This window comes from Leguminivora glycinivorella, chromosome 15 (assembly GCF_023078275.1).
Source record: "Leguminivora glycinivorella isolate SPB_JAAS2020 chromosome 15, LegGlyc_1.1, whole genome shotgun sequence".
Lineage (NCBI taxonomy): Eukaryota > Metazoa > Arthropoda > Insecta > Lepidoptera > Tortricidae > Leguminivora > Leguminivora glycinivorella.
In genome coordinates this window covers 6,359,583-6,385,644 of record NC_062985.1, presented here as the reverse complement: position 1 = coordinate 6,385,644, position 26,062 = coordinate 6,359,583, and the positions used below count along the sequence as shown (strand labels likewise).

The following is a 26,062-nucleotide window of genomic DNA, read 5'->3' as shown; positions in this document are numbered from 1 at the left end:
GCTGATTGCTTACTACCGCTGCTTGTGAAACTATCTTGTGTACACTCTGCAATTGGTCAATTCAGCATATTGAGGCATTCGAACATACATACTTTGCCAATTTAGTCATGCGATTTCTCCAATACACTACATTAAATCGGTCTTGTTTTGCTGTTTTTTGTTTTAAAGTAATTTCATTATCTCCTGCAAAGTCGCCATCACTTCTTAAACAAACGTCAGACCGCTTCAGAATTTCCAGTAATCAACTTCGGTATAAGGGCACTTGTAAAAGTGTCGAGTCAAAAAGGCTTTACGCTTTAGCGAAAAGCAAGATACACAATGGGCAATAAACGTTTGGCAGGACCTAAACAAACAGGGGTAGCTAGGAAGCTGGCTCTTTGTTTGGCGAGAAACATTCGAGTCAACACGAGAATACATGCGCCTCGGACTCTGACTATTGTAACCACATGCCGTTGCAGCCATGTTTGCGTCGCGCGGCGCACGTAACATCAGGCTATACTCATAAAATGACGATCGCATTAAACCCATCCGAGAATCGATGCCACTTGCGTGTCGAGCGAACGTTTTCGTTGCTTTCAATCCTTGAATAAATACTTAATGATTTGTCATCAGTCGCAGAACAACTCTAGTTGTCGTGTTAGAACCCAATTAACGATGGTTGAATATTAGAAAAAACTTGCAATATTTTTTTCTCAAACATGCAATGAAATATTGTCTTTACGTTCCTTAAAATGGGCTGGGAAGTATCGCTTTTTGGGCGCAACAACTCGAGAGGACTGTAAAGGGATTTCATATTATTTTTTAGGCCTAGGCCTGCAAAGTAACTTTTTTTTATAAAATATTGTCCTTTAGAGCATTTTTTTTTTATTTCATTGTATGTTTGAGAAAAGCACTGTACATGCCTTGGCGTGAAAACGGATTCCCGGCCTCGTATCCCTATCCGGCCTCGCTCGCACGCTCGCTCGGCCGTATATACCCACTTGGCCGGAAATCCTCATTTTCCCGGCCTCTGATGTAATGTACTATTTAATAAGGATAAAGCAATCTGTTTGCAGTTTTATCGCTATTTTATTGGACTCAGTGAATTAAGTTACGTATTGCAGCCTATTCAAGTGGCAATTATACGAGTATGCTATACTGTCCATAAATTTAATTTTGTAAGAAACTGCAGGGCATTATTACGAGTATTGACATTCTTTTTTGTATCGAAATAATTACATGTAATGTAACTGAAAGCGTTGTAAATGATTGACAGCGGCACTTGTTCGCCACTCGAGGGATCGCAATTACGTGTATCTGATCTGATGACGACGACAGCGTATACCGAGATAACGACCTGCCCGATCACTACCGCCTCTAGTCCACTTTTGAATAAACTTGTCCTACATAATTACACACTTTGCTTTAATGAATATCGACGGCGAGCGCAGGCGCGATCCGGTTCTCCAAGTATCGGGGCGTTCGAACACCAATTATTTTAAGTAATTTATAATGCCGTCCTCCAGTAGCACTTTACTCGTGATAAATTGACTACATATGTTCCCCTCATGCTATTTGTCAAATTTCATTTTACCGTAAACTTCGAAAACCTTGTAAGCATAATAAGCAGAGTAGTTGAGGCCATTAAAATGTAAGGTGCAATTAGAAAGCTAACGACTCGCGAGGACAGTGGGCAGGAATATGTACTTTACATTATTGATGTGCGCCATCCAGCCACTAATGTACCGCGACAGGCTGTGTTTAAACAATTATTGCTGAGCGAATGCGATACGAATCGATGATAATGTTGGCCTCTGTCTGCTGCAATAATAGCCCATTTATCGACTCGACTGCCATTTCGTCGGAGGAATTATTTATTACCGCGCCATAAGAGCGACCGCGTCGTGGCTTTTAATACAATAGTGGCCTTTACGAGACTGCTTTGTTTAATAAAGTGTAGAAACTTCGCCGCGAAGATAACGTACATGAAATAATTTATGAAACGATGCCGCGAGGCGTAATGAAGGACGCGACCGCAGTTTACTGGGAAGCGTCCGGTTTAATTTCGTAAAACAATCGCGGTAAAAGTTCATCGGGCGAAGTGGTCGGGACGGAAGAGTTGCGAGCTGCCGCGCGTTCCTTGCCCTGCCACCGAGGCGTGGACGTCGCGCTTACACAAAACAGACATAACAAATTTATGTACTAGCGTTCAAGCACTCCCGTCCGCTTATTCCCGCACCGTGTGTGAAGTCGACATTCGTTCCGGGAGGGAAGACAATAAATTGCACCACGTGCGGCGCGCCGCGCCTCCATTTGGGTCAGCCACGCCGTATGCGTTGCACTCGGTTGCATTTGCAAGATAAGCGCGACTTTTGAGAATTCGCATTACTGTTTCAACCACCGTACCTAATACGTGTTAAGCTTTTAATATAATGCTCACGCCGAGCACTATCAGTTTACTGTCGGTAAATGTGTTCTGTTGGCCGTGACAATAAAACTGTGGTAAACTTTTTTAATTTCCCAAGTGACTCCTGCTCTCGTGTTAAGAGCCGCCGTGCGCGACTCCGATTAATTTAGATATGGAGGTTTAAATGGAGGGTAGTGCGGGGACAAATGGAGCGTCACCGCAGGCAAGATGCAGTGCCAGATTAAAAGCTCAACCGACTAAACCACGTGAAAATCGCGCAAAAAGAGGAGTCACGGGCGGCATTAGCGGATGAGTGTCGGAGCCATTAGTGCAGCCCTCCCCGCCCCCTGCGCCCGCTCACCCTGAAACCCAACGTTCCTCTTTTATTTCTCGCGCGGGATGAACTCCTTAATGACAAACCGTACTATATCTTTTGTGGAGAGCTCGCAAAAGTACGTATTTTTGCGGCTCTTTTGTACGCCCGCTTTTATTCCGCCGCTCGTGGCTGCCGGTCTAGCTATAATTATGTACGTGCCAGTGCAAATGGTACGAGATTTTTCGACTTGTAAAGTCAATGAAATGTTTTAATCTGGAGGCTCTTTGTTCGTGTCTATTGAACGGCGTAGGCACGGGCTGATATGATGGGAATGCAATTGGATTATGTACTGGTTTCGATCGAAACTAAACCTACGAAGCCGTGAAATGTGGTCTCTATCACATTATCTACGCATCATGGATGATCAGACTGGGGCCATAATGAGAGTAATAAATTGAACTTTGCATATTTATGAGGTTTGATATAATAAATATTTACTTAAATTTATCGATATTTAAATTTGAAGCCATATTCGTTTGGGATAAAAAAATTAGTAGTTAACAAACAACACGTAATCGAAAACTCGTCTTTCGCCTATCGCACGTTAAATTGAAATAATCTGTTTAATTTGCTTTCCCGGAACGCAATATAAAGCGAGATAAATAAATGAAATGAGTTCTCACGGTCTGAAAAGCTAGGTCTCATTAATGCGGACACGATGTTGCTCGGCGAGTCATCGGGAGGGAATGAAAATGTAATTTGCGGTAATTCGGGTTGTGTCGCACGCCGCGCCGGCCGAGCCTCGCGGTTACACCGCCAATACGTATTATTTACACTATTTTAACACTCCATTCATACGTTGCAATAATATGCATTTGAGCGTCGTTACCGGTTTCTACTTTAGTCGTTCTATACAAATGACAGATTTGTGATACATGCTCATATTGCACATCAAATCAAATCAATAGTCGCCAAATTGAATTGTACAAATCGTAAACTATTACTACTAATCCTATGTAATAAAAATTAGAATAGTCAATCACGAACGCTTTAAATTCACTTATAGCAGTTTGCACTGATTGGTAGTTTATTTTTTTAATATGTTACAAAGACATTACCATAGGTTCTGTAATAGGTCCTATACCTATTACATAATACTTACATAAAACATAAAAGCAGAAACTATATATGTACATGTAGCTGCAAAGCGATGAACGCTAGAAACTACAGATATTTGCAAACGAGTCTTGCGCTTTGTGTTGCTGTGCCATTTGCGGTGCCGGCTGCCGACGACGCAGAATTGTTCAGCTTGCTCCCCGACACCGCATAACTACAACTACACTAGCCCGTACCAATGTACACGGGTTTTGTTTTTGCACTACACGGCAAATAGTTAGGACTCAAAAAATCTAAGCGGTTAAGAGTTTTTATAAGATTGGCATAAGACAAAACAAGACAATTGTTGGCTCAACCTTTTACTGCTTTTCTACCAGTTTTACCTAAATTAACAGCAACGAAATTATCAGAAAGACGACGACAGTAGGTAATTTTTATTATGATCTCATTTCACCATTTGTAACCAGTACTCATTTCAATATAGAACTAGGAATTCTAATATACGTAAACAAACTTGGTTCTCATACTTACAACCATCGAAGTTCATAAAGAGGCAGTTGGTCGCAGTAACAAGGCAGGCTAGCGACAAACAGTCCGGCTATTTAGCGGAGCGGAATTGAAGTGCAATTTGCGGTGCGGCGACACCCGCCGAGCGCCTTTATGCAGCGCTGCTCTCGTATGCTGCAGCGGAGCGTGCGCTCCGAATGGGGCTGTTATTCCAAACCCAACCGAGACTCGGGCAGGCTAGCATTGTGCTGAGACTTGGTGTTATAATCACGCGCCAGTTATTTGAAACTCGGAAGATTTCTCTGGGAATGAAGAAACCCTATAAGGAAAAGTTTAAATATGTATGTTAAAATTTTGTTCTATTGCGTTCCGAATGAGGTTGTTATACCGAACCGAACTTCGACTCGGGCAGGCTAGAATTGAAACTTGGTGTCATAATCACGCGCCAGGTTAATTGCTACTACAATGTAAACGTCTGTCTTGATAACTAAAGATGGTCTGAGACTAGGAAGATTCCACTGGGAATGAAGAACTCCTACAAGGGAACGTTTAAATTAAGTTTGTTCTAATGCGTTCCGAATGGAGATGTTATTCCGAACCTCGCCTCGACTCGCAGACTATAGCATTGTGCTGAGACTTGGTGTCATAATCACGCGCCAGTTATTTGATAGGTACTACAAAGTAAACGTCTGTCTTGATGACTAAAGATGGTCTGAGAGTCGGAAGATTCCTCCGTTTGGGGCTGTTATTACCAACCTAGGCGACTCGTGACGAGACGCTCGCTGACTGACACTATACTAGTAATTATACACAAATTTACTATTTTCTTTTGACGATTAAATAGCCAAGCTATCTAAAGGTATATTTATTCGAGAAACCCCGAGAAAAATGTATGTTTAAATTCTGATTTCTAAGACCTGTAGTTGTTCTTTTTCGAGATCAAGTCCTTATAGGGTATCTAATAGGGGATATGTAGGGATAAAATGTTTTGAGAATTAAATAAAAACAAGAGACACAGCTCACTGCTAACAATCATCTGTTTCGGAGAAAACTGACACACGTACACAATTTGTTTTGATGTTGTGCTAGTCTGCAGTAACAAATCTCTAGTTCTATAGTTACGAGTAGTCAATAGTCATAGTCACCATGTACGATTGACAGTTGGTCGATGTGTTCATTTTTTAGAAATTAAAGCCTTGATGGCGACACTGATACAAAACTAATCAAATTATGTATGACATTAGTAATCAGCTAATCATAATTTGTCAGAAATTTCTTGTAACTATATAGATTAATATGTAGGTGCATACGTCAACGTGATGAGAAGGATAAACATATAATTTACCTATAATAATAATGTGATGTACCTAACAATAATAATTACACGATTCCCGCCTAAATCTGGCTGTTCCGGGTAAGCTTATCGACCCATAATCCGATTACACAATTACGTAGCTTATGCTACGCAGACCAATTATAATCTACGTGCTCGTGTAATCAATGGAAGCTCATAAATATCATTGTTGGGAATCAGGACTGAATAAAATTCAATAATTAATAAAATCGGCGACACCGACTTCTTGTTTACAGGGTCATATTAAACGCATCATCCGCGGGCTCATTATGTTAATTCCCGCTCGATTCACGGCGGATCTGTGAATAAAATTACTGTGCATTTAAACGTGAAATACAACAAAGCCAATGAATATGGCGCGCCAACAATTTATCATTTCATTCATCGCGTATTGTTTATCGTGTTAATTGTAACTGCTACGATGCAATTTATTTCGACGTATATTTATTTATTTGCTTAGTTTTCTGATTTATGATGATGGCGAGATACCTACACGTTGGAATAAAGCAACTTACAATAGGGACATAAATATACCGCGTGGAATCGGACGACGATCCTTTCGGGAAATGGGAGATAGTGTAGCATTAGGACAACATTTTTCCCCTAGAAACTATACAATTTACTTTAACTATTTTCAAGTTATAGCCTTTCAAACATTTTTGTAAAAATGTACTAGGTGCAAACCCTAAACAGGTGACAGGGTCAATGACCTTACTTGTAAACAATCGTTAGATGACAGAACATTTACTGGTGTTAATTTGATGCCGTACCATTTTGGATCTGTTTCCGACACCGATAACAAATGTCGCAGGATTTTCAGGGACCGTTCTCTTTGTGGATTTATCAGATGAAAGCTTAGGTTACATACATATTTTTAATAATATCAACACAAAAATTGTTCAAGTGACATTAGATATGACAACCACTGACTACTAATCATAAACATGAAGGCATAAACAATTAAGGAAGAAATCGCGACCTCTTTTATCATAAAAAAAGTTATGTTTATCTTACTTAGACTGATATAATGTAATAATTTGTATAACCGCTTTTCACATCACTGTTTTTAAAGCCGGGCGTTTTTTCATGCATGAAAAAATGTACGCCCACATTTTTTCATGCATGACCTAGTTCTTAACTATTATTTGGTTCGCAAAATTAATAGGTTACATTTTCAACGACCAGCAAAACTCTTTACGTGGTCGAAAATTGATAAGATGTTTGACGCTTGAAATGATAGGTATTGTCATTTCATCTTCAGTCAGTTAGTTATTAAGTTTATTATGTTAACGTTATTACACTAAGTATTAACAATATAGTATGATGTTTTATGCATTGCACAGTGCCTTAGTGTCTCACTGTAATACTGTGTAATTTGTTTTGAAATAAAATAAAATAAAAATAAAATAAAATCTAATGTCATAATTATTCGACTAAAATTGCCTATGTTAAAACATCGTGATTATTGAAATTTGCTCTACGTAAAACTGCAATGGAACTGTAATGTGACTGATTATTAACAAAAGTAACAAACCAAATCCACTCTCGCATCAGGTGGGGCATAGAAAAATTTTTAGGTGCTTCTGATATAGTCACTTAGATTACAAACTTATCCCAATGTGGAGCCATCACGAAAAAGCACAAAATGACCAACGAATCAACCCGCGGGCCCTGCAGCTAGACTTGATGAAAAAATACTGCGGTATTATCGCCGGAGTCCAGGGAAACATTAATTACATACAATATTAAATATCATGTGCTACAACGTCACGGAACATCATGCATTTACCTACGAAGATGGAAGAACATTTGAACACCGTAGGATGTTAACGTGAAAATAGTGTTAAAAATGGTTAAAAGTATGTAATAAAGATTGATAATCATATTTTTGCCATTATTTCATTTAAGTATTTGACATGCGTCATTCATACATCAGTGTATTAATGTCAACGCTCGGAAAGAATGCAAACAATGTCCGAGATTTCCCGATTGCGATCCCTTAACCTTAATCTAACAATATGGTATGTGCATGTAGGGTTATCACCAGGGCCAAAAGTTGGCAAATTTGTTAATTTTATTTTTTGTTTAATTTATCATTCCAACCTTCACTAATCTACTCTGCTGCACTTATATAACGCTATATTCCCGAGAAGGAACATGGTGTTAAACCACCCTGTATACATTGTATTGTGCGTGTGTGTCTACTGTCTAGTGTGTCTATACCACTAAGTAATCATCGCATGTTTATAATATTGTGAGTTAACAGGTACATAAGCACCAATGTAATCGCTATTTACGCAAAATTATTAATTTATTACGATCGGAGTGACTCCGTATCCGTACTTAGGTGCAACTCGTCCAGGGCAATAATTATGTATGTTAACTGTAGAGTGTACGCAACTACGCATGCAGCTTATATGTATTTCTTAAAACATAGGTCAATAACCTAAGTGTATTTTAAGCTAATATTAAGCCGTGGCCCACAAACAACCGATTTTATAAAAACAAGCAAAGCAATTAAATAGTTAGGTATTGGAATGTAGCAACCTTTGCGTGTCAATTAATATGTAAAATACGTCCAGTTAGCGTTTAATTTAGCCGATGACAGCTTTTATTGAATGTAAATTGTCCATATTATACAAAGAAATAGATCACTGAATTTAAATAGCCCTCAATCAATCTGTGACCGTTTAAATGTCATGTTTTTATTCATGTTATCTGCTATTTTATGGTTCCGATGTCCGAGTGCGTGATCGTCGTATCGCCGTGTTTCTTGGCGCGGAACATTCTGAATTAATGCTCGATAACGATTGGTCATAACATCGAGAACGTTTCAGAACATCCGACCAACCAAATTGCTGATATTACATTAGTTATTTCCATGCTATAACACGCCAGGTTTCTCGCTGCAACTTTGCAGAGTAATAATTTAAATATTAATTCACTTCTAAATCGCGAACATTTTACAAGGCTAAGTATTTCAGTTCTCTTCAATCACACTTTAATTGGAAGTTAAACTATACCTACTTACTATTTTCAGACGGAAATAGCAAAAAGGCTGAATGCAATAATAGCACAAATCCTACCGTTCCTGTCACAAGAGCACCAACAGCAGGTGGCCACGGCCGTGGAGCGGGCGAAACAGGTCACCATGACGGAACTCAACGCCATCATTGGGGTAAGTAACATTCTAACTAATTTAACATTATTTATGAGTAGGTATATCTATTTCAAGCTGCCAGTACTAAACTCATTGGCATTTAACTGGCTAGTGGCTTACACAATCTTACAAATTAACTAGCAGTCAAATCCAAGGCATGAACAAAAAGAATTAATCGCCGGAAGTATAACTAAGCAACTTACTATTGTCGTTGCAAAAAAGGCAATGCTCAATCAAGTGTATAATCTATGCCTTCACTGAGTGCAGTCTAAACGTTATATTGCGCGTAACAACGTTAACAGAACAAATTCACGAGCGCAGCTTTTCATGCGAAACCGATTAAATCTACACGTGTCTTGTTTGCACAGCAGTAGGTTGTTGGTTGTAAATGCGAGCGCGGAATGTTTAGCGACTACTACTGCTCTACGTGGCATCTGTCCAAACAGTCCACTCTTTGCTTAGTTATGCGACTGATTGCATGACTGGCCGCCTCGCCTGTCTCGCGATGACAAACTGCTTTTTTTACTTTAAATAATTACTCGCAATATCTTTAATGGAGCACGTTTTTCGGTTCACAATAAAACTGTAAAAGACTTGTAAAACTTGAGCAGGTACGAAACTCGAGTGGATTCTATAAAAGCGCTTTCAACAGGTCGAAAGTTTGGCGCTCGTTAATTAAACGATCTTAGACGATCTGGCCGCGCGCCAGCCGCCTGATAAAATTACAAACTACAACGCTACCAATTTATAAAGAAAATAATAATTTATTATATTAATTTATCGTGATGACCCGGCTGGTAATTATTAGAGCCGCGTGTTTTACTGCATTACACATGTGAAGCGGTCATTTGTCACCCGCGTGGGCGCGCACTGTATCAGCCTAATGACTCCGCTGTTAGCATTTACATACGAGATGTTAACCGCACCTTTCCAGGCGCGAATTAGAGCCCGTCCTCAAATTGCCGCTCTAACTAATTTCACGATATTCTAATTGTACTTTTCAAGAGAAGCGTCGTGACTCGTGAGCGCTTCATCGCGACGTGACGGTCCATTACACTCGAGTCTTCTCGCACTCGTGCCAAGTCGTTAGTGCGACCTATTCTCGCGATGTGTTAACGCTTGGCATGTGTTAATGTAAATAGATACCTATCTATTAGTTTTGTAGATGCGGCGACTGAAATAAATCACTTTAAAGATAATGAGGGCGAAAATAGTGGTGGAAGTCACTTGACGCTGCGCCGTCTGTGGTTGGAACTTGGCGGGCCGCCAACTCGATCACACGGACCACATTGTTACCACCTCTGCCGGCTCTGCCCGCGACTGATCTATTCCCTATTTTTAAAACCAAAGCCTCACGGTTCTATAATTAACTTGGCGCAGTTTAATAGGAGGCAGCTTTTGTAACAAAATTAGCCAGAGATTACTGTATCTGCAGCTCACGTGTTGTTGGCTACGTATCAAGATTCAAATGGATTGTTTGCGCATATTCGCACATTTCATTCCCGGAATTGCGAGCCAACTTTATGTCCCACATTACAATTCTTCAAGCAAAATATCGTAAATTCTGTACCGTAAGCGTCTTGGGGTATTACCATCTCGGTCTTAAAGAACCTTTTATGCCCGCTTATACGGTGTGAAAACACCTTGAACGAGAGAATCTACCTGCCTAAAGATCCCCTTAATATTTGCTGAAGGTTCAATGCCCCGGCGTGGATTTACCTATAGATTTACTGAACAGCTTTCGAGATACCGGCAAAACGCAATATCGTCTCCCCCTATAAAATACTCTAATTTAAATAAAAAAGCTGCGCCACCTTCCGTATGTCGGTCCTTTTTTATTACGGACCTTTTTTATTTTCGGGTCAGCTAGGGATCAAAGGGGCTCTCCCCGGAGCAGAGGCGGCTCGTGGCTATAATATGTGGGTGTTCACTCTAACTCTCATTGTGAGCACGAAGATCCTACATGTATGTACCTAGAATGACGGTACTCCTATGTGGATTTTCGATATGCTGAATCTAAGGCCTTGCATATTTCCTGACGACCGATCATTGAGACGGGTTTCGGTCCATGCACACTCACCACCTCCGTCGTCCGCGCCAGTTCCAAATAAAAGAAATGGAAAACCAAACAGTTTTCACTTTTGTCACATTCACAACCACTGGACTTTTAATTCTAATCGGGTTGCTAAAGTTTTTTCACACACTTTTATGTCACGTTGCATCCATCCATTCTCACACACTGAAATTATTTACACTTACAATTAAAACAATTTAATTATGCGGTTTCAAATTAAGTCTAAATCGTATTTCCCGCGGGTGCCGTACAACTTGTTTACAAAATAGCGCGCGAAATAAGTACGCGGATGACCGCGAAGCGCATCGCGCCTGCGCGTTGCAACAAGATGGTAATCAAGGACAAACGCACAGACCTATACCGAGATAGAAGGAACAAGCTCGGCGGTTGACAAGAACAACCGTGTAACATTTTGCACGGACATTTGACGTCACGAATATGAGTTGACTCGCAGTTTGAATAGCTAATTTTTACATCGCTCGTAATCTAAGAACAAATTAAATTATTTTCATTACACGCATTGTTAAGACACTTATTTCATGTTTATATATGATATCGCTCGTTTTGAATGCACGCCAAGTCGAGGTCGTCAAATTAAAGCTGCAATGAACAAAAGAGCAACAACGCAGACTGTCGTTTGCGGCGAGGAAAGAGGTCGTTGAGTCTTCTTTTTGCCACGCGAAGTACTAAATAGGATACTTTTTCCTTCTATTTTGATATAGTTCTGTGGTCGGTGCGGCGCTCCCGATTTACCTAATATTTCATAGATAATCGTCTGTCTCACGCGCGGAGCTGTGTCTAAACTTCTCTTTCACTCTCACTGAATTTTCTATTGATGAATGTACTGAATCTTTTTCCATAGGAGCGCAATCGAAAGCGCTCCGTTGAGCGCGGTGCGTATGAAATTGTAGGAAGGGAGTTGGCGGAGTAATAGTCAGATTAATGAACTTTTAAGAAATACAAGTAATTGTTTAATTGAGCTTAACTTTTTTGCGATACTTTTCTTAAATAGTAATACATTAATTAGAGGTATCATAACAGATGTATTACTATAATTTACTTGTGATTATTTCTGGGAGTGCACCGCACAAGCGCACTTTAGGGCGAGCCGCTACTGCCCCGGAGAGTGGCCTCCCCGGCCCGTCTGATTTGCGACGATTCTACCGCGCGCCGATTTGTGAAGAGGGAATACTCTTCAAATTGGGGACTCTGTTTGCCTGCCTATTAAAATCACTTACCGTCTTGCAGAGTGCTCCGTTTCCAAATTTAAACGTCTTGCTTTTGTTAAAGCTTTTGTTTACGATCCTCTTGTTTTACTTCAGACGCTTTTATATTTGTTACCGTTGACTTTAATCGTATTTCATTTAAATGGTTTCCAGGTTTTTTTATGACTTCCCGTAACGATATCTGAATATCGTCTGAAGCAGTACTTATTCGTTTCAATCTATATCAAATAAACTGGCTTCTTATTGAGAAGAAAGAGGGTACGGTAGAAAAATGCGTGTTACGTGAAGGGTAAATGCGTACGGTGACAATATAGGTAAACGCGGCAGATAGACCCGCTGAGCAGAGGTCGGGAGGCTTGTTCGTCGCCCCGTTATCGGCGGGCGCATCATTTCTCGTTCTGATTTTATTCCGCGCCGCCGTTTTGAAGGGTGGCGCCGACCTCGAGGTAATAGCTTCCAGACACTCGCACCTTCTCATGTTCACCTATACATGACACAAATGTACGCATTGAAACAATATTCATGAAACCCCGGATCGATACGAAGACGAGCTCCGTCACACACAGATGCACGACCAACATCCCAGTCATCCCACATCGAACCGCTTTATGAGTAATAGTCTAATCAGAATTTACGATGTGATTATTTGTAATAGAAAATCCATATCTTTGATAGTAATTGTGCGGAATAAACAAGTGTATTATGTATCTCGTTTATGCAACATTATCTGGAGAGATAGGTGCGCAAACACGAGTGCTCGCTGTGTAAATAGAGCGTATCTGTTTCCCCGTCGATGGCTCTATAAACAAGCGAGTCGCGAAAACATTTCTGTCTAGTTTACGTCGGTTCTCGCGCCCTCTGATAAAAATTACGAGGAGAATAAATCGGGGTAGCGGCGGGGAGGGTGAGAGGGGAAACATGAATTTGTCATTTTTTCCGAGGCACGTTCGCGGCGGTGATAAATATTGCATGGGATCGTGTAGCTCCTCGGTATTTCTTGTGCGTCTGCCCAGCTCCGCTACCGCATTAACTTTTCTCCGTCGCTTAGGCGCTTGTTTTTCAACCAGTGAGTTAGGGCCGGGCCTGTCGTCGCTTCCAATGAAATTATGAAATCAGTTTTACGACTCATCCGGCTCACGAGTTTTTCTTTTAGCTAAAAATTTATTCATTTCGTTTCGGCTTCTCGTATTTGTTTATGGTTGGGATAGGTTCTCTGAGGAAAATTACAAATAATAAAGACTATTATATTACTCGGTTAGTTAAATAGTAATGTAGAAATAAAACCATTGGAGTGAAAAAAAAAATTAATTAGATTCTATTCACAGCTTGTTGCTTAATGTGCCCTAACTTTATAATGTAGTATTTGTGTTTGACTGTAAGTGATAAAAGCAATTATGTTGAAAGTGTAACATGTGTGTTGGCGCGTCGCGTGTTGCCGGTTCTCGTCTAATGGCGCGTTAGCCGCGCCCCCACCCTGTCTCAATAAACTACCCTCTTTGTAGCTTATGTCGTCGTTTTATGCCCCGCGCTCACAGCCGGGTGGCTCGGGACACAATATCGATAGTTATCAACTGTGATACAATGGGGACGGACGCGACCTATCAATGTTGTCATCCTAATTCTTTGTTGATCCTTTCAGTTACCTTTTTTTTCTTTTATGGAATGTTATTTTTGTATAAAGTGAACGTATATATGATATCACGCTGCAATTTATCTTTGCGTCATTGCAAGAGACTAATAAAAAGTCAAAGCCAATTAGATCATCAATACATTTTAATTGCCAACATCACTGCGTCAATTGCCAAATATACGGGCAATCAATCAATTATTTTAAAGCAGCGGCGATATCTTAATCCGACGTCGACTGCGCGGCGGCGGCGGCGGAGCAATCGCTGGTAATTGCACTTTAATGTGCTCCGACCGCAAACTAACTGATCTTAATTATTCCGGCGTTAGAATGGAAACTTTCCTCGTCTCTCGATAGAACTATTAAAACGTAACTAATTGTGGGTTAATGATATAGAAACAGATTACAATCCCACTTATGTTACTTAGAGCGCTCTAATTGTCCGGGCAATAAAAAAGCAATAAGCATTATCGTTAACTGACTCGTTTTTATGGTCATCTGTTGGTTACTCTATCAATGTTTTATGTTTTAAACATTTCATCGTTTGTTAGCCATAAAAAAATGGTGTATTATCCTCTTTACTACAAACATAATAATCCCGGAAACCGAAATCCATTTCACAGTAATCGAAATAGTTTTCTTTGTTTTGTGGATTTGGCAAGCCGCTTTACGCACGGCTCCGGAGCTCCATATTTGTGTCAAAAGCATCGGTGTTCAGAGAAATATTTTCACGCAAAAATCTGAGCCGCAGAGCACCGCGCTATCCATTTATAAATCGAGAGTAATCCCGCCGAGACGTGAACGGGAAAGGGAACTCTAACATTTTCTTTACAAATTTTACCCGCTACAACCCTTGCCAATTTTTAACAAAGTATTTGCTTCCCTGACTTTAAAGCAAACTCAGTATTTCATTCAGTAAATTGCAAAAAAAGATTTATTGGAATTTGGCAATTTTATACAGTCATTGACAGAAGCTGAGCTTTTATTTGTCAGAATTATATTTATATTTTATAAGCGAGTTCACTATGAATATTTCCTACAATGTTAATAAAATAACAAAACGGTATATTTTTTCAATGTTGTTAACATGACGTATTTTTTAGAGTAGGTACCTATTTTTACAAAGACAGCATCCAGTCATGTCTACCTTAATCCATTGTAATTCCAGTGGGACCCACATGCCCCAGCCCATATTTAAAATATCTGATATCTTGTGATTTATCTTTCTGTTCTCGCTTACGTTTGAATAACAAATTGACCTTGGTACAAGTTGGAAGGATTCAACGTTCTCAAAGGAATTATTCTATCCGACCGTGAATGAACATAATATTTTCAGAATACATACTTAATAGAAAGCATTATGATTGCTATACAATATAAGTATTATATTATGTCTTTCTGAATTGTATTTAACGTATACTTACTTAGATAATAATCCTTAAAGAAAATTTAATCTAACTTCAATCTAGTTCATAATATAATTTCCGTAACACCAGGCTTCTCCGAAGTTAGCTGGGTATATGCAAACGTCGTTAAGAGGATCAAGTTTTAATCCCCAAGGCTGCTTTGCTCTTTAATCACGACTAAATTATGTGCTAACAAAAATGTAACGAACTCCTACTACTCAGAAAGAAATGGTTGTATGTGCGTATGCCTCCATTCAGAACTTACTGCCTTTGTGCCTGCGTGGGATCTGCGGTATTGTCATTCATATCTGTGGGGGCGTTAGGGTTACCACCTCTGAGTAAATAAACGAGACAGCCAACTAACCCGTCTCCCCACCCTGAACTGTAGAATTAATCATAAAGCATAATACAAATATTATGGTGCTCGGCACACATATTCTGATTTCAATTAATACTCGTATTTACGAAATTTCATCGAACAATGCCCGCTGGCGTTGTACGTTTAGGAAATGTGTGCCTATTGTTATTACTGATGTTTATAAAATAGCGTGTTTAAATAGAAATAGGCATTGCTTAGTTTATAAACGTAACAGATGGGGAATACAATAGAGATCACGCGTAATCCTGTCGACATGACTATAGGGCTGTGCAATACTCACACACGGGCACGGGGGTAACCGTGGTCGAGGACCCGGGTAACATGGGGTGAACAGTGACAGGTAACGCGGGTACACAAGGTAATTACGGTTTTGTTTGTATAATTTGGACTGGTACTACGCTACGCCGGCCCACGCTTTATGAATTTATGACGCATGTTTAAATTGTTTAATGAAACGAGGTGAACTACTGACCCGAGAATTATTCTTGACACTGCAGTGTTAGTAAATGATTATGCTTGCAGGCATACTCGAAAATTTGCATAACATTCGTGTTGTCTTGTCTTGACATAATAATGTCATGTGTTCAGTTTGGAGTAGGTTTACAACATTGTTAATAAATTATGTTAATGCCAGTTGGTAAAACCGCTTATTTATTATGTGTTCAGCGTTTATACTTCCATTTATGTCAAGTTTTATAAAAGATAGCTAAAACACGTGCCGCTTGCGTTGCCCGCTAAACAGATTACTTGCGCGTTTATTTGGTCCCGTGGGGTGTGAGGAATTGGACCAAAAATATAATTGGAATTTAAAAATTCCCTTTTGTAGAAAAGCACTCTAGCTAAGTGGCGCTCGCCACCTTTTGACACACAATAAATCACAGCCGTGAGCGGCCAATAAAAAATATGTTCCACCCTCGGCGAAAATCCAATTAATTTTCGGCCGCTAAAAAAGAACGTGCTCGTCCGACCGAAAAAAGCTTGGCGAGTCGGAGAGGAGTGCGCGAGAAGTGCCGCGGAGCGCGCGCGAGCGGACGCGGACGCGGACGCGGAAACGGGCGCGGGCGCGGACGCGACGGCGGGAGCGGGCACTTCGGGGACAGATGGGCGGGCAAACCACTCGCAGTGTATAATAATAACGTTAAACGAGACGAGATACGAACGGGAAGCGCGGGAAAAGTGGAAAAAGGGGAATAATGGAGAAGGAGTAATCAATTTCGCTCAGTCGCCGCCGCCGGCGGAGTTCTCATTTAAAATTTAAAATATCGCGGCGGCAGGGGGCCGTGGAGGACTTTTAATTTGGGCCGGCTACGGTTTAAAAATGCACGACGCTCTGCGGTGACACATCAATTCACTTTGACTGTCGGCACTCCCAACTAAAATGTTTCTTTTTTCACTTTAATCAGAGGAGCTAATTTGCGTCGCGCGAAACCCATGCATAAATTGGGCTTTTGCAATCACGCATTAATCTCACTACCGCGCCTGTATCGGACCTGACGCGGCGTCTACTGTCAGTACTGCCCGCCACCTGCGCCACCCTTGACCGCCTTTCAAACATCAAGTAACAAATTTAAATGCAAAACTCACCCCTTTATAGGCATCAGGCACCAATTCAAGTATACTTACACGTCCCAACCCTATAATAATAAGCAAAGCCATTGTAGGGATCGTTTGAACCCCTTTGTTATAGTTTTTGCTTGAGGATCAAGAAGGTAATTGTTATAAAACTTGTTTTGTGATTTGTTGACATGTGATAGTGGTCCTACAATTACTTAGTAGCCAAAGACAGATTTAAATCCTGTACATATTGCCATTCCCACTTAGTTCTATTCAGAGCTATATCAGGTTAGCTTTCACCTATCAAGCATGTTAAGTAACTAATAGTAAAAAAAATTAATGTACTAAAGAGTACGTTTAAGCTAACTTTCCCTCGATTGGATTTGACACAATTACGTCTGGCTCTATATTTGTGTGCCCTGACGTCGGTTGCTGTATGTGAGCATATTGTTTCAGCAACAAAGGCCCGACCTGCCGCGGCTGCTGCAGCAGATGCACGCAGCGCACCTCCCCACGCACGGCGCGCCGCCGCTGCCGCTGCTGGGGCAAGGCGCGCTGCCGCCCGCGGGCCTGCTCGGGCTCGGCGTGCCGCACCACCCGCTCTCCGTGCTCGCCAAGCCGCCCGACCTGCACCGCCCCGATGACAAGGGGAACGGTATGTACATGCTGATGTTATGACATTCGCACAGGAATCTCTGATCTTCTATCGGGTTGCACCAACCACATTTGACAAATTTAAATTTACCATTCTGTCAACGGCGGATGGTGCAACAGGCACTTAGCATTAGTGTGTTGATGGACACTAAGTAACTCCTTTAAGGCTTGCAATCATACACAACACACGTCTAAGTATTTTGCCAGAATTTCCTTTACTTTCATCCTAAATTAGTTTAATGATTCGGGTCGGGTGAGATAAATATTTTACTACAATGTACTTCTTTTTGCTATCCCATAATAACACCGTCGTCATAAGCACACCTTATAAAGTCAAAAATTGAATGTGGTATTCGATTATTTAGCCAATCACTCAATAAAATAGAACAATACATAGTAGAAATGCATATATTACGAACCTACATAGTAAAATTGTTCATACAAAGGGCAATAGTAAAGCAGATTGGATTTCTCCAGCGCACAAATCCTACCCGGAAATCCCGGAATAGCCAACACCCTGGCTGACCGATTTATATGATTATTGGTAGCCGGGCTAGTCAATCACTGGATCATTCCTGGCCGCAGCCCTGTCTTTTGTCGCCTTGCCAATTATATCAAACAACGGCCCACTATGTACTGCACGACGCACGTCAAAGGCATTTAATGCATAGCCTGAATCGCCTGAGTTTGTGCGCAAAGCAATCGCCGGAGCAATCCTATTACCGCGCACGTACGAGTACATAGGCGAAGGGTATTAGTAGTCCATGTGCTGCTACAATTAATTTAAATGCAATAGCCTCAATAATTGGCTCTGTTAGCACGGGTAGGTAGTTAGCATCCCGTCTGTCCGCATCATAGGTAATTGAAGCGTGCTCGCTCACTGGAACTATTATTATAATATATCTAATCGTGCATTAACCATTTATATAAAGCAGTTTACATTATTTATGAGGCTAATTATACCCTTGAAAAAATCAACATATTTTTTTTATAACTTTCGTACTAGGTAACTAAATGTAAATAATATTAGCCAGCGCAAACAGCTAGCTAACCTAATTTGTTTTAATTCGAGTAATTTAAAGCTTGGATGAGTTCACGACCGCAGACATTCAAGTCACCCGCAAAATTACGTTTTTAATTGACTAAACAGCTAAAGTCATAGAATTGCCACTATTCATTCCCCCGACAGTAATACAAATAACTCTGGTGCGTACGTGAGTTAGGCACTTATTTATTTTAATCCTCGTAATTTAGTAAACATTAAAACACGGCGAAGTTCGCGACCGCATACACTCAAGTCACCCGCAAAATTACGTTACTAATTGACTAAAACACGCGACGCTCACACCAGCAGGAATAATTAATTGAGGCAAGGTAGAGTGGAGGAGCCCCCACCTGCTCGGTAACTCTTACATCAGTACACCGATAATGGCACAAATTAGCCGGGGAAGTGGCTGGGGGCGGAGGGCGCGGGCGGGGGGCGCTAAGCCGGAACATCCCGGAGCGCAGATTACCGCTTGCTTTTGTAATTAACCGGAGCGACGGGCGGCTTCCAAATCCATTTCTGTGTTACATTTTCATTTGCGGCGCGCTCGCCCCGCGTGCCTGGATTATTCGCGCTACGCTCAAACCGCACCGCTCCCATTGTTTGTATGAATATTATTATTACTATAACTAACCTATATACGACTTACACAACTACAACATCTGCTATACTCAGCGATGAAAAAATCTGTTATGTTTTCCAAACTGAGCGCTTGTTTACTTATTCTATCCAAACATTGACAAGTAGCTTCAATTCGGAGAAGTGACTTTTTCATACTTCCAAAGCAATATCGGGCGAGCCATATAGCCGTCAGCGATCCGAAAACACGCAAACAGCGAGTTCAAAAAGCCTCTCGAAGCTGGTAAATATTGAAACAGTAGTGGGATTGGAGACGTCAGGCGGTCGAGGGGGCTCTAATAGTCTCCCGTGCCGCACGGTAAACAACAGGCCAAACAAACATGCGCTGTATTAGGCACATTCATTTTGATCATAATGAAATAAAGTGGGAGAAAGGCATAATAAACAATTAACGAACAGATTTTTTTTTAAGTTTTAAAAAAATTTGTTGTCTTCAAAAAATACTTCACCGAATTTCCGACTACGTTCGTATGTGTTTATCTACATAGAATCAACATACATGCGAAATCTAGTTACTACTAACTAGTAACTTTCTCAAGAACCTTTAAGTTATTCGCTACGCACACATCACCATTGATTGATGCTAGTAATTCTGGAAATAAGTCGCTGCAGACGAAGTGGCCGGGTAGGTACAATGCACCGCGCGTGTACCGACTGCCGATGCGGCATTAGTATGCCCTGGGAGTACACAGGTATACCTTTTGTTGCGCACACTGTACTGAGGAGTAAAATCATTATTAGGTTACGTTTGCAAGCCTGTGTTGTGTTGTCACTTTAAAATGTTAGGATGTATTTACGTACCTACCTAAACTAACCGATAGAAAGAAAGTTTCTACCAATACTTAGCCTAATCATTCATTCGGAATGTTATACAACAAATATAAGAAGGCATCTAAACTAGAAAGTTACCCAAAATGCAAAGCATTTTTATATCAAAAAGAAAACAGCTACCTACTTCATCTGATTAAATTCTTTGAAGCGCCTTTTTGTAGACTTTGAGTTCATAATAATATTGTTGTATTATCTACCCTAACCATATTGGTCGGAAAGGTTCAGTAATTATATTAGCGTCCCTACTGCGGTTAACTTTCTTCCAAGGGTTCCGTCAGAGGGTTCGTAGGCATCTGACAAGTTCGCGGGGCTTCCATTACCGCACATTCTACAAGTTCGGAGTAGGTATTTGGCGACGGCGTCTATCGAAACTTCGTAAATAACTAAGTACGTTGAACACTCATCCACGCGGCATCAAGTCAAAAGCTCTACGGTGAATAGTTAATACGTCGCTTACGAATATGTGCTTGTTGTATATACATTATAAATATACCTTTTTTATTGTTTGCTAATAAATTTAAGAAAAGATAAGAAAAAACCGCTAGGTGACAGTCTAAACTAAAGGGTAAAAAGCTCTATATCTAAAATTACTTAGTCATAATAAAAATAAACAACATACAAACATATATCTTTCGGTCTTTAATCTTCTTTAGCGTAAAACTCATAAAGCTCTTTCCCTTTTAAGGCTCACCTTTAAAGAGCTTTACGAGTATCATTATAATAATTGCTATTAGAAAGTTGAGGTATTTGGGCGACCCCGAGATGCGTGACGCGACAGCCCCTGCAATATTCATCGGGCACTTTACACTCGACCCGGCTCACACCCTGCCCGGGTACATCGCCGAGATTATACCTACCCCTGTCCGGGTTATAATACGTTTCAATTTCATCCGCTTTATCCACCCGAGAAACGATTTATGGGTTAACGGGCCGGAGGTGTTAAACAATTTCTCTGGTACTTCCTTGTATTATCTGTGCTTGTACCCAATGTGGGGTACGTGAAATACCAATTCATATTTTTTTTAATGATTCAGCTTAATAATCCATACAACATAATTGTTTGCTAAAACTATTTATTAACTATAACTGTAAAACAGTTTTAATTTGGAGTGCGGGTTTATGATAATTGTTACTTCAAACCATTGAATTGTCTCGTTTGTCGACAGGTATCAGCTCTGCAGAGGAGAGGCATGTGAGTACACAACTTTTTCCAATTTAGACGAGGTTGTTAAATTTTCAACGACAAAAAATATGCTTTGAAAAATTCCCAACAGGCATTCCTACTTTTCCATTTTGGAATGCCAACGCGCAGGAGCTCGCTCGAACACGTTGATTTCATAACAGGGCACAAGTGGGTGGCGCTATGCAAGTGGCACCCCCTACAGGGTTGCCATGATGCAAAACCTCTTTCAAAGATTAAGGATGTCACTCGCTTACAATACCCGTACCCTCCTACGGCGGCTACAGTTAACGCGCGGGTCGGAAGTTTAACGTTTTAATTAAAATCGGAAGCGTCGTAAAATATTTTTAAGGCTTAAGTTGGTGACCCTAGTGCAATATAGAAGTGTGCTTCACAGTGCGTCGGCGAGGTGTTGCGAATGTCGGGTATCGTGTTACCGCGCGGCGGGGGTGGTGCCTCCCTTGTTGTGCTCGGGTGCTCGCGGCGCACCGCACAGATGTGCCACTGCCGTCGCTCTGCAAGCGAAACGAAATGCATGCGAATCGATCCGTGCCCCCGCTGCTGCGAACATTGTCTTTGTTCATCTAACCTACTTCTCTCTGAGCGCGCCACAAATCTCTCATTTTGACGTTTTGATTTCAATTCTGCGCGTTTGGAGACAAAACTTTAGATTTTACCCCATTTTTACCTGGAGTTAATTATATGTATATCTATTATAATCATGACGAAACTTTACAATTTGCTTTGTGAACGGTGGAAACCCGATAATGAGATTAAGTTGGTAAGGCATACCTTAACAAGTTAGAAAACTGGCGCTCCGGAGTTTACAAGTTTATTCTCCGGTGTGACCCGGTTGGCGCTCGAGCCGCCGATCTGTGCAAACGCGGCGAGCTGAGTAATGCACGAACGCGCCTTACAATTTCAAGTGGGGGTGGGAGGGGGTTACTGCACTCCGTAATAAAGTTTACATAAACCGAGCGTCTTGGCTGCGGCTGGGGGCGTCAGGTTACGCCTCGCCCTATGGACGAATGTTTTCACTGGAATCACGCCGCTGACACACTGTTGCAACTTCGTTTATTTGCCAACATCGAACGGTGTTTGATTTTCTGATATATTGACTAGCTTGTGAGCTATTTTCTGTAACAGAGTCGGTACAGATATTATGATTAAATATTAACCAGAAATCATTTTAATCATTTCACGTTTTGAACACAATTTTATTTGAAAATGGGAACTAAGCCTTTATTATCTGGTTAAAGTAGGCAAAATCAGCTTAAGGAAGAACTCGATATAATTTAGTTAAATATTACCGCATAATTTAATTCTCTACCTTCTTTCTAAAGCTCCTTAAAATCTCCCAAAATAATCAAGGGTAGGACGGTTACGTCAGGCAATTTACACCGAGGTGAAATTGAGCAGCGGCCTTAAGCCTAACAGGGCGAGCCTTCCTCGATCTCATTTGGGTAGCATAATAACCGCGGATTTATTTCCGCCGCCCGTTCATTCGCTCTCAAATCGCGCCTAATATTCAATTTGGACGCCCGAACCACACAAAAACTGCTCGGAGCCGGTTCATTACGCGCGCATCTCGCCTCTTCATCCTCCTTACCTTATCTAAGCCACTCCCCCTCCCACCCCCGGGAGCACACCACTTCAAGTGGAAAACTCGCAGGGCGAGGGCCGCTCAACCTTGTTTAGCATTCTCCTCGACTTCTTTATTTAATAGATGATGAAAAAACCCCGGTCCGAATAAATTTGCGTTTGTTCTTCGACATGCCCCGACGGTGCGTATCGGAGGTGCTCCTTTAATTAAGACGGTAGAGGCGCGTGTAAATGCGAATACTACCTGCAGCGATATGGAGGACGGGCGCGCTTTATTAAAGCGTTCGAGTTTAATTCGGCCGTATTTGTAGCTAGCGACAACCCTAGCGCGTCATGTTTACGCGCGGTAAAACAGCGCTCGACACAACCCTCACAATTTATCGCCCCAGACTTTTCTTAATTGGAAGAAATGGCCACTTGTAATTATTAAGACGCCGTAAAGTGAAACAGATTGCGCGGTAGTCCTCTCCGCGGCAGTTAGGAGTTTACTCTCTTTTGCCTTTTCTTTGCGCTTTATGCGCGGACCTTAGTACGTTTATGTTTTGCTTTTATTACGGAATCCAAGTTTACTGTTTACCGTGGAATAGGTACTCGCTCTTTACTACACTCGCTAAAATAAGAATAAAATAAATGATGTTATTGAGCTTCAGTTGCTTCAGTTTAATCCGAACATTATTTTTATTAACTCGATCAAATAAAACATTGAATCCGATAAATGGTACCTACGTGAACCGGTTAGTATTGAGTGAAACCATCAGATAGCAAAGCTGGCATACCGTCTATAGATATTGATCAGGCGCATGCAGCCGAGGGCTCTGATATGGACCACTCCAGACTAAATCTATTATATGGATTATGCTATAGGTACTTAGTTCAGGGCATAACCATAGTACTCAGTAAGTACTTTTATCATATACTTAACGGGCATGCATATGTATTTAATTATGATCCGAATATTTTATATACTAACCTTCTAAGTACTAAGTATTTAAAAAGCCAAAAACTTCACTTATTTTTGCCTTAGTGATCGAAAATCTCGAAATCGTATTTAATATTGAGCAATATTTCTGGCTCTAGTGAAAATGGCTGACCTCTTCGATTGATTAACAAGCGATACCGAGATTCAGGAAGCAAACCCATCAACACGTGAGCGAAACGTCACGTAATGAACACGCGGTCCGGCTGAGCGGGCTTACACTTGCGGCCCACGGTCCCGTGCCTCCGAAATGATCTATTCAGCATCCCAGATACATTTAGATTATGCTCACTGAGCTGATCGGCGCCTAGCGCTCCGCTCTAATCTCCTTATGCTCCGTCTTGATACAGAATAACAGATTACTACGTCGCTGCATCTCGACAGATTATCTGTCTTGTCCTGGATGGTTGTACATTAAGGATTGTGTCGCTGAAGTTTATAAGCGGTTAAATAGATTACTGGAGCGTGAACGGGCTAATGTTCTAATTAGTAACGGTGTTATGAATTCGTTAGGTGTGTGGTATAGATTCTAAAACACTACCTAAACAAAGCAAATAAACACAAAAGCTAAAATGTTTGTTGTCAGTTTTCGGTACTTTCACAGCTAAACGATTCGAACAATAAATAAATTGGTACTGCTTGCAAGCGCTTATTAATTTGAATGTTGTTGCTTTGTTATTTCTGCAATTGGAATAACATTTAATACCGTGAGTTAAGAGCTTACCTCCACAGAGGTAGGCGGCGCTGGTCGTGCTCGCGGCTTTGTCCCGATACCCGTATCGCATCGATTCATGCAGGCTTGATCGAATCGCACCCCCCTCCCACCCACAACAATACCTCAGAGCAGTACGTGAGCGAATGGAATATTCAATATTTCAAACCTATTTAAATTCTCAATGCGCCTGAAGAAACTCCTTCATTCTTTTATAAACAATTTTCGATGATGTGAAACCGAGTCAAGAATGACTGATTCTAAGTTTTATATGTCTTCATTAGCACCATGACTAGATGTAGACATGTCCACATCTAGTGCTAGAAGTCGCTTTATAAGTAGATATACGTTTATTGAACTTCTCTTTAAGGAACGACATAACAACCCTCTACCTACATTTTTTATTCATCAACACCAAAGGATTGAAATATCTGAAACTATTTGCCGAACCTAATCTAATAAGTGACATTTTCCTTAAAACATTCAAATTATCTATGTCAATGGAAACGTAAATGAATGCCTACAAAAATACATAAAATTAAATAGATGCGCAGATTGAATAGATGCTAATGTATTTCATAGTCATTGTTTCACCGACCGTTTAATCAAATATCACGGCAGCGACGAACCGTGTCATAACGTGCCACTTCCACAGATTCAATATTCCAAATGAAATATTCAATAGGTATTGCATTCGCTAGTAACGAAAGTGCTATATTTTATAGGTGCCAGTAAACAAAACGAAATGTTCAACTCAGTGCACCATTTCTCTCCGAATTCATACCGACGCTGTGCTTGATTCCGATCGATTTTAAAATACTTAATTAAAAAATATGAATTCTTGTGATTGAGTTGCGAGCGCAACTGATTAATTCTTATTGGAATTCTTATTTTAAATAGTGATCGGAGATATTTAATATCTTCATGTAATTGCAGTTATTAAAATGTTATTACATTTCTAAAGCATTCCTTTTTATATGAGTATTTGAATCCCACATTAATTAGGCGCTTAAAACAAAAAATGTACATTTAAATTATTTATGACTTTTCCATGTGTTTACAAGCATTACTTTTTACCCATAACTTTGACATAATACGTGCAAAGTAGCCGCTTTTCCAAAGTCGAGCAAAAAGGTGTTGTCAGTGTTAGCGTGCACCGCCCGACTTGCCCGAGCCAGCCTGGCTGCGGTCGCACATGCTCCCTGTTGCGGTCTTGCTCGGCCGCGAGGGCTGCCACACACATGCTCTGAAAGCACGCCACATTTGTACATAGTACCTTCCCTTGACTCATGCCTCAAACAAAGGTGCATGTTCGCTC

The 26,062-nt window shown here is 40.8% G+C and overlaps 1 protein-coding gene across 1 annotated transcript in view; it reads left to right on the top strand.

Moving 5' to 3' along the window:
• Window positions 1–26,062, top strand: part of LOC125234180 (protein groucho-like) — a 73,719-nt gene that overhangs the window by 27,971 nt on the left and 19,686 nt on the right. The window contains exons 5-7 of the mRNA XM_048140387.1: window positions 8,720–8,857; window positions 17,562–17,760; window positions 21,441–21,466. Coding sequence (XP_047996344.1) covers window positions 8,720–8,857; window positions 17,562–17,760; window positions 21,441–21,466 — 363 coding nt within the window. The remainder of the gene's footprint in view (window positions 1–8,719; window positions 8,858–17,561; window positions 17,761–21,440; window positions 21,467–26,062) is intronic.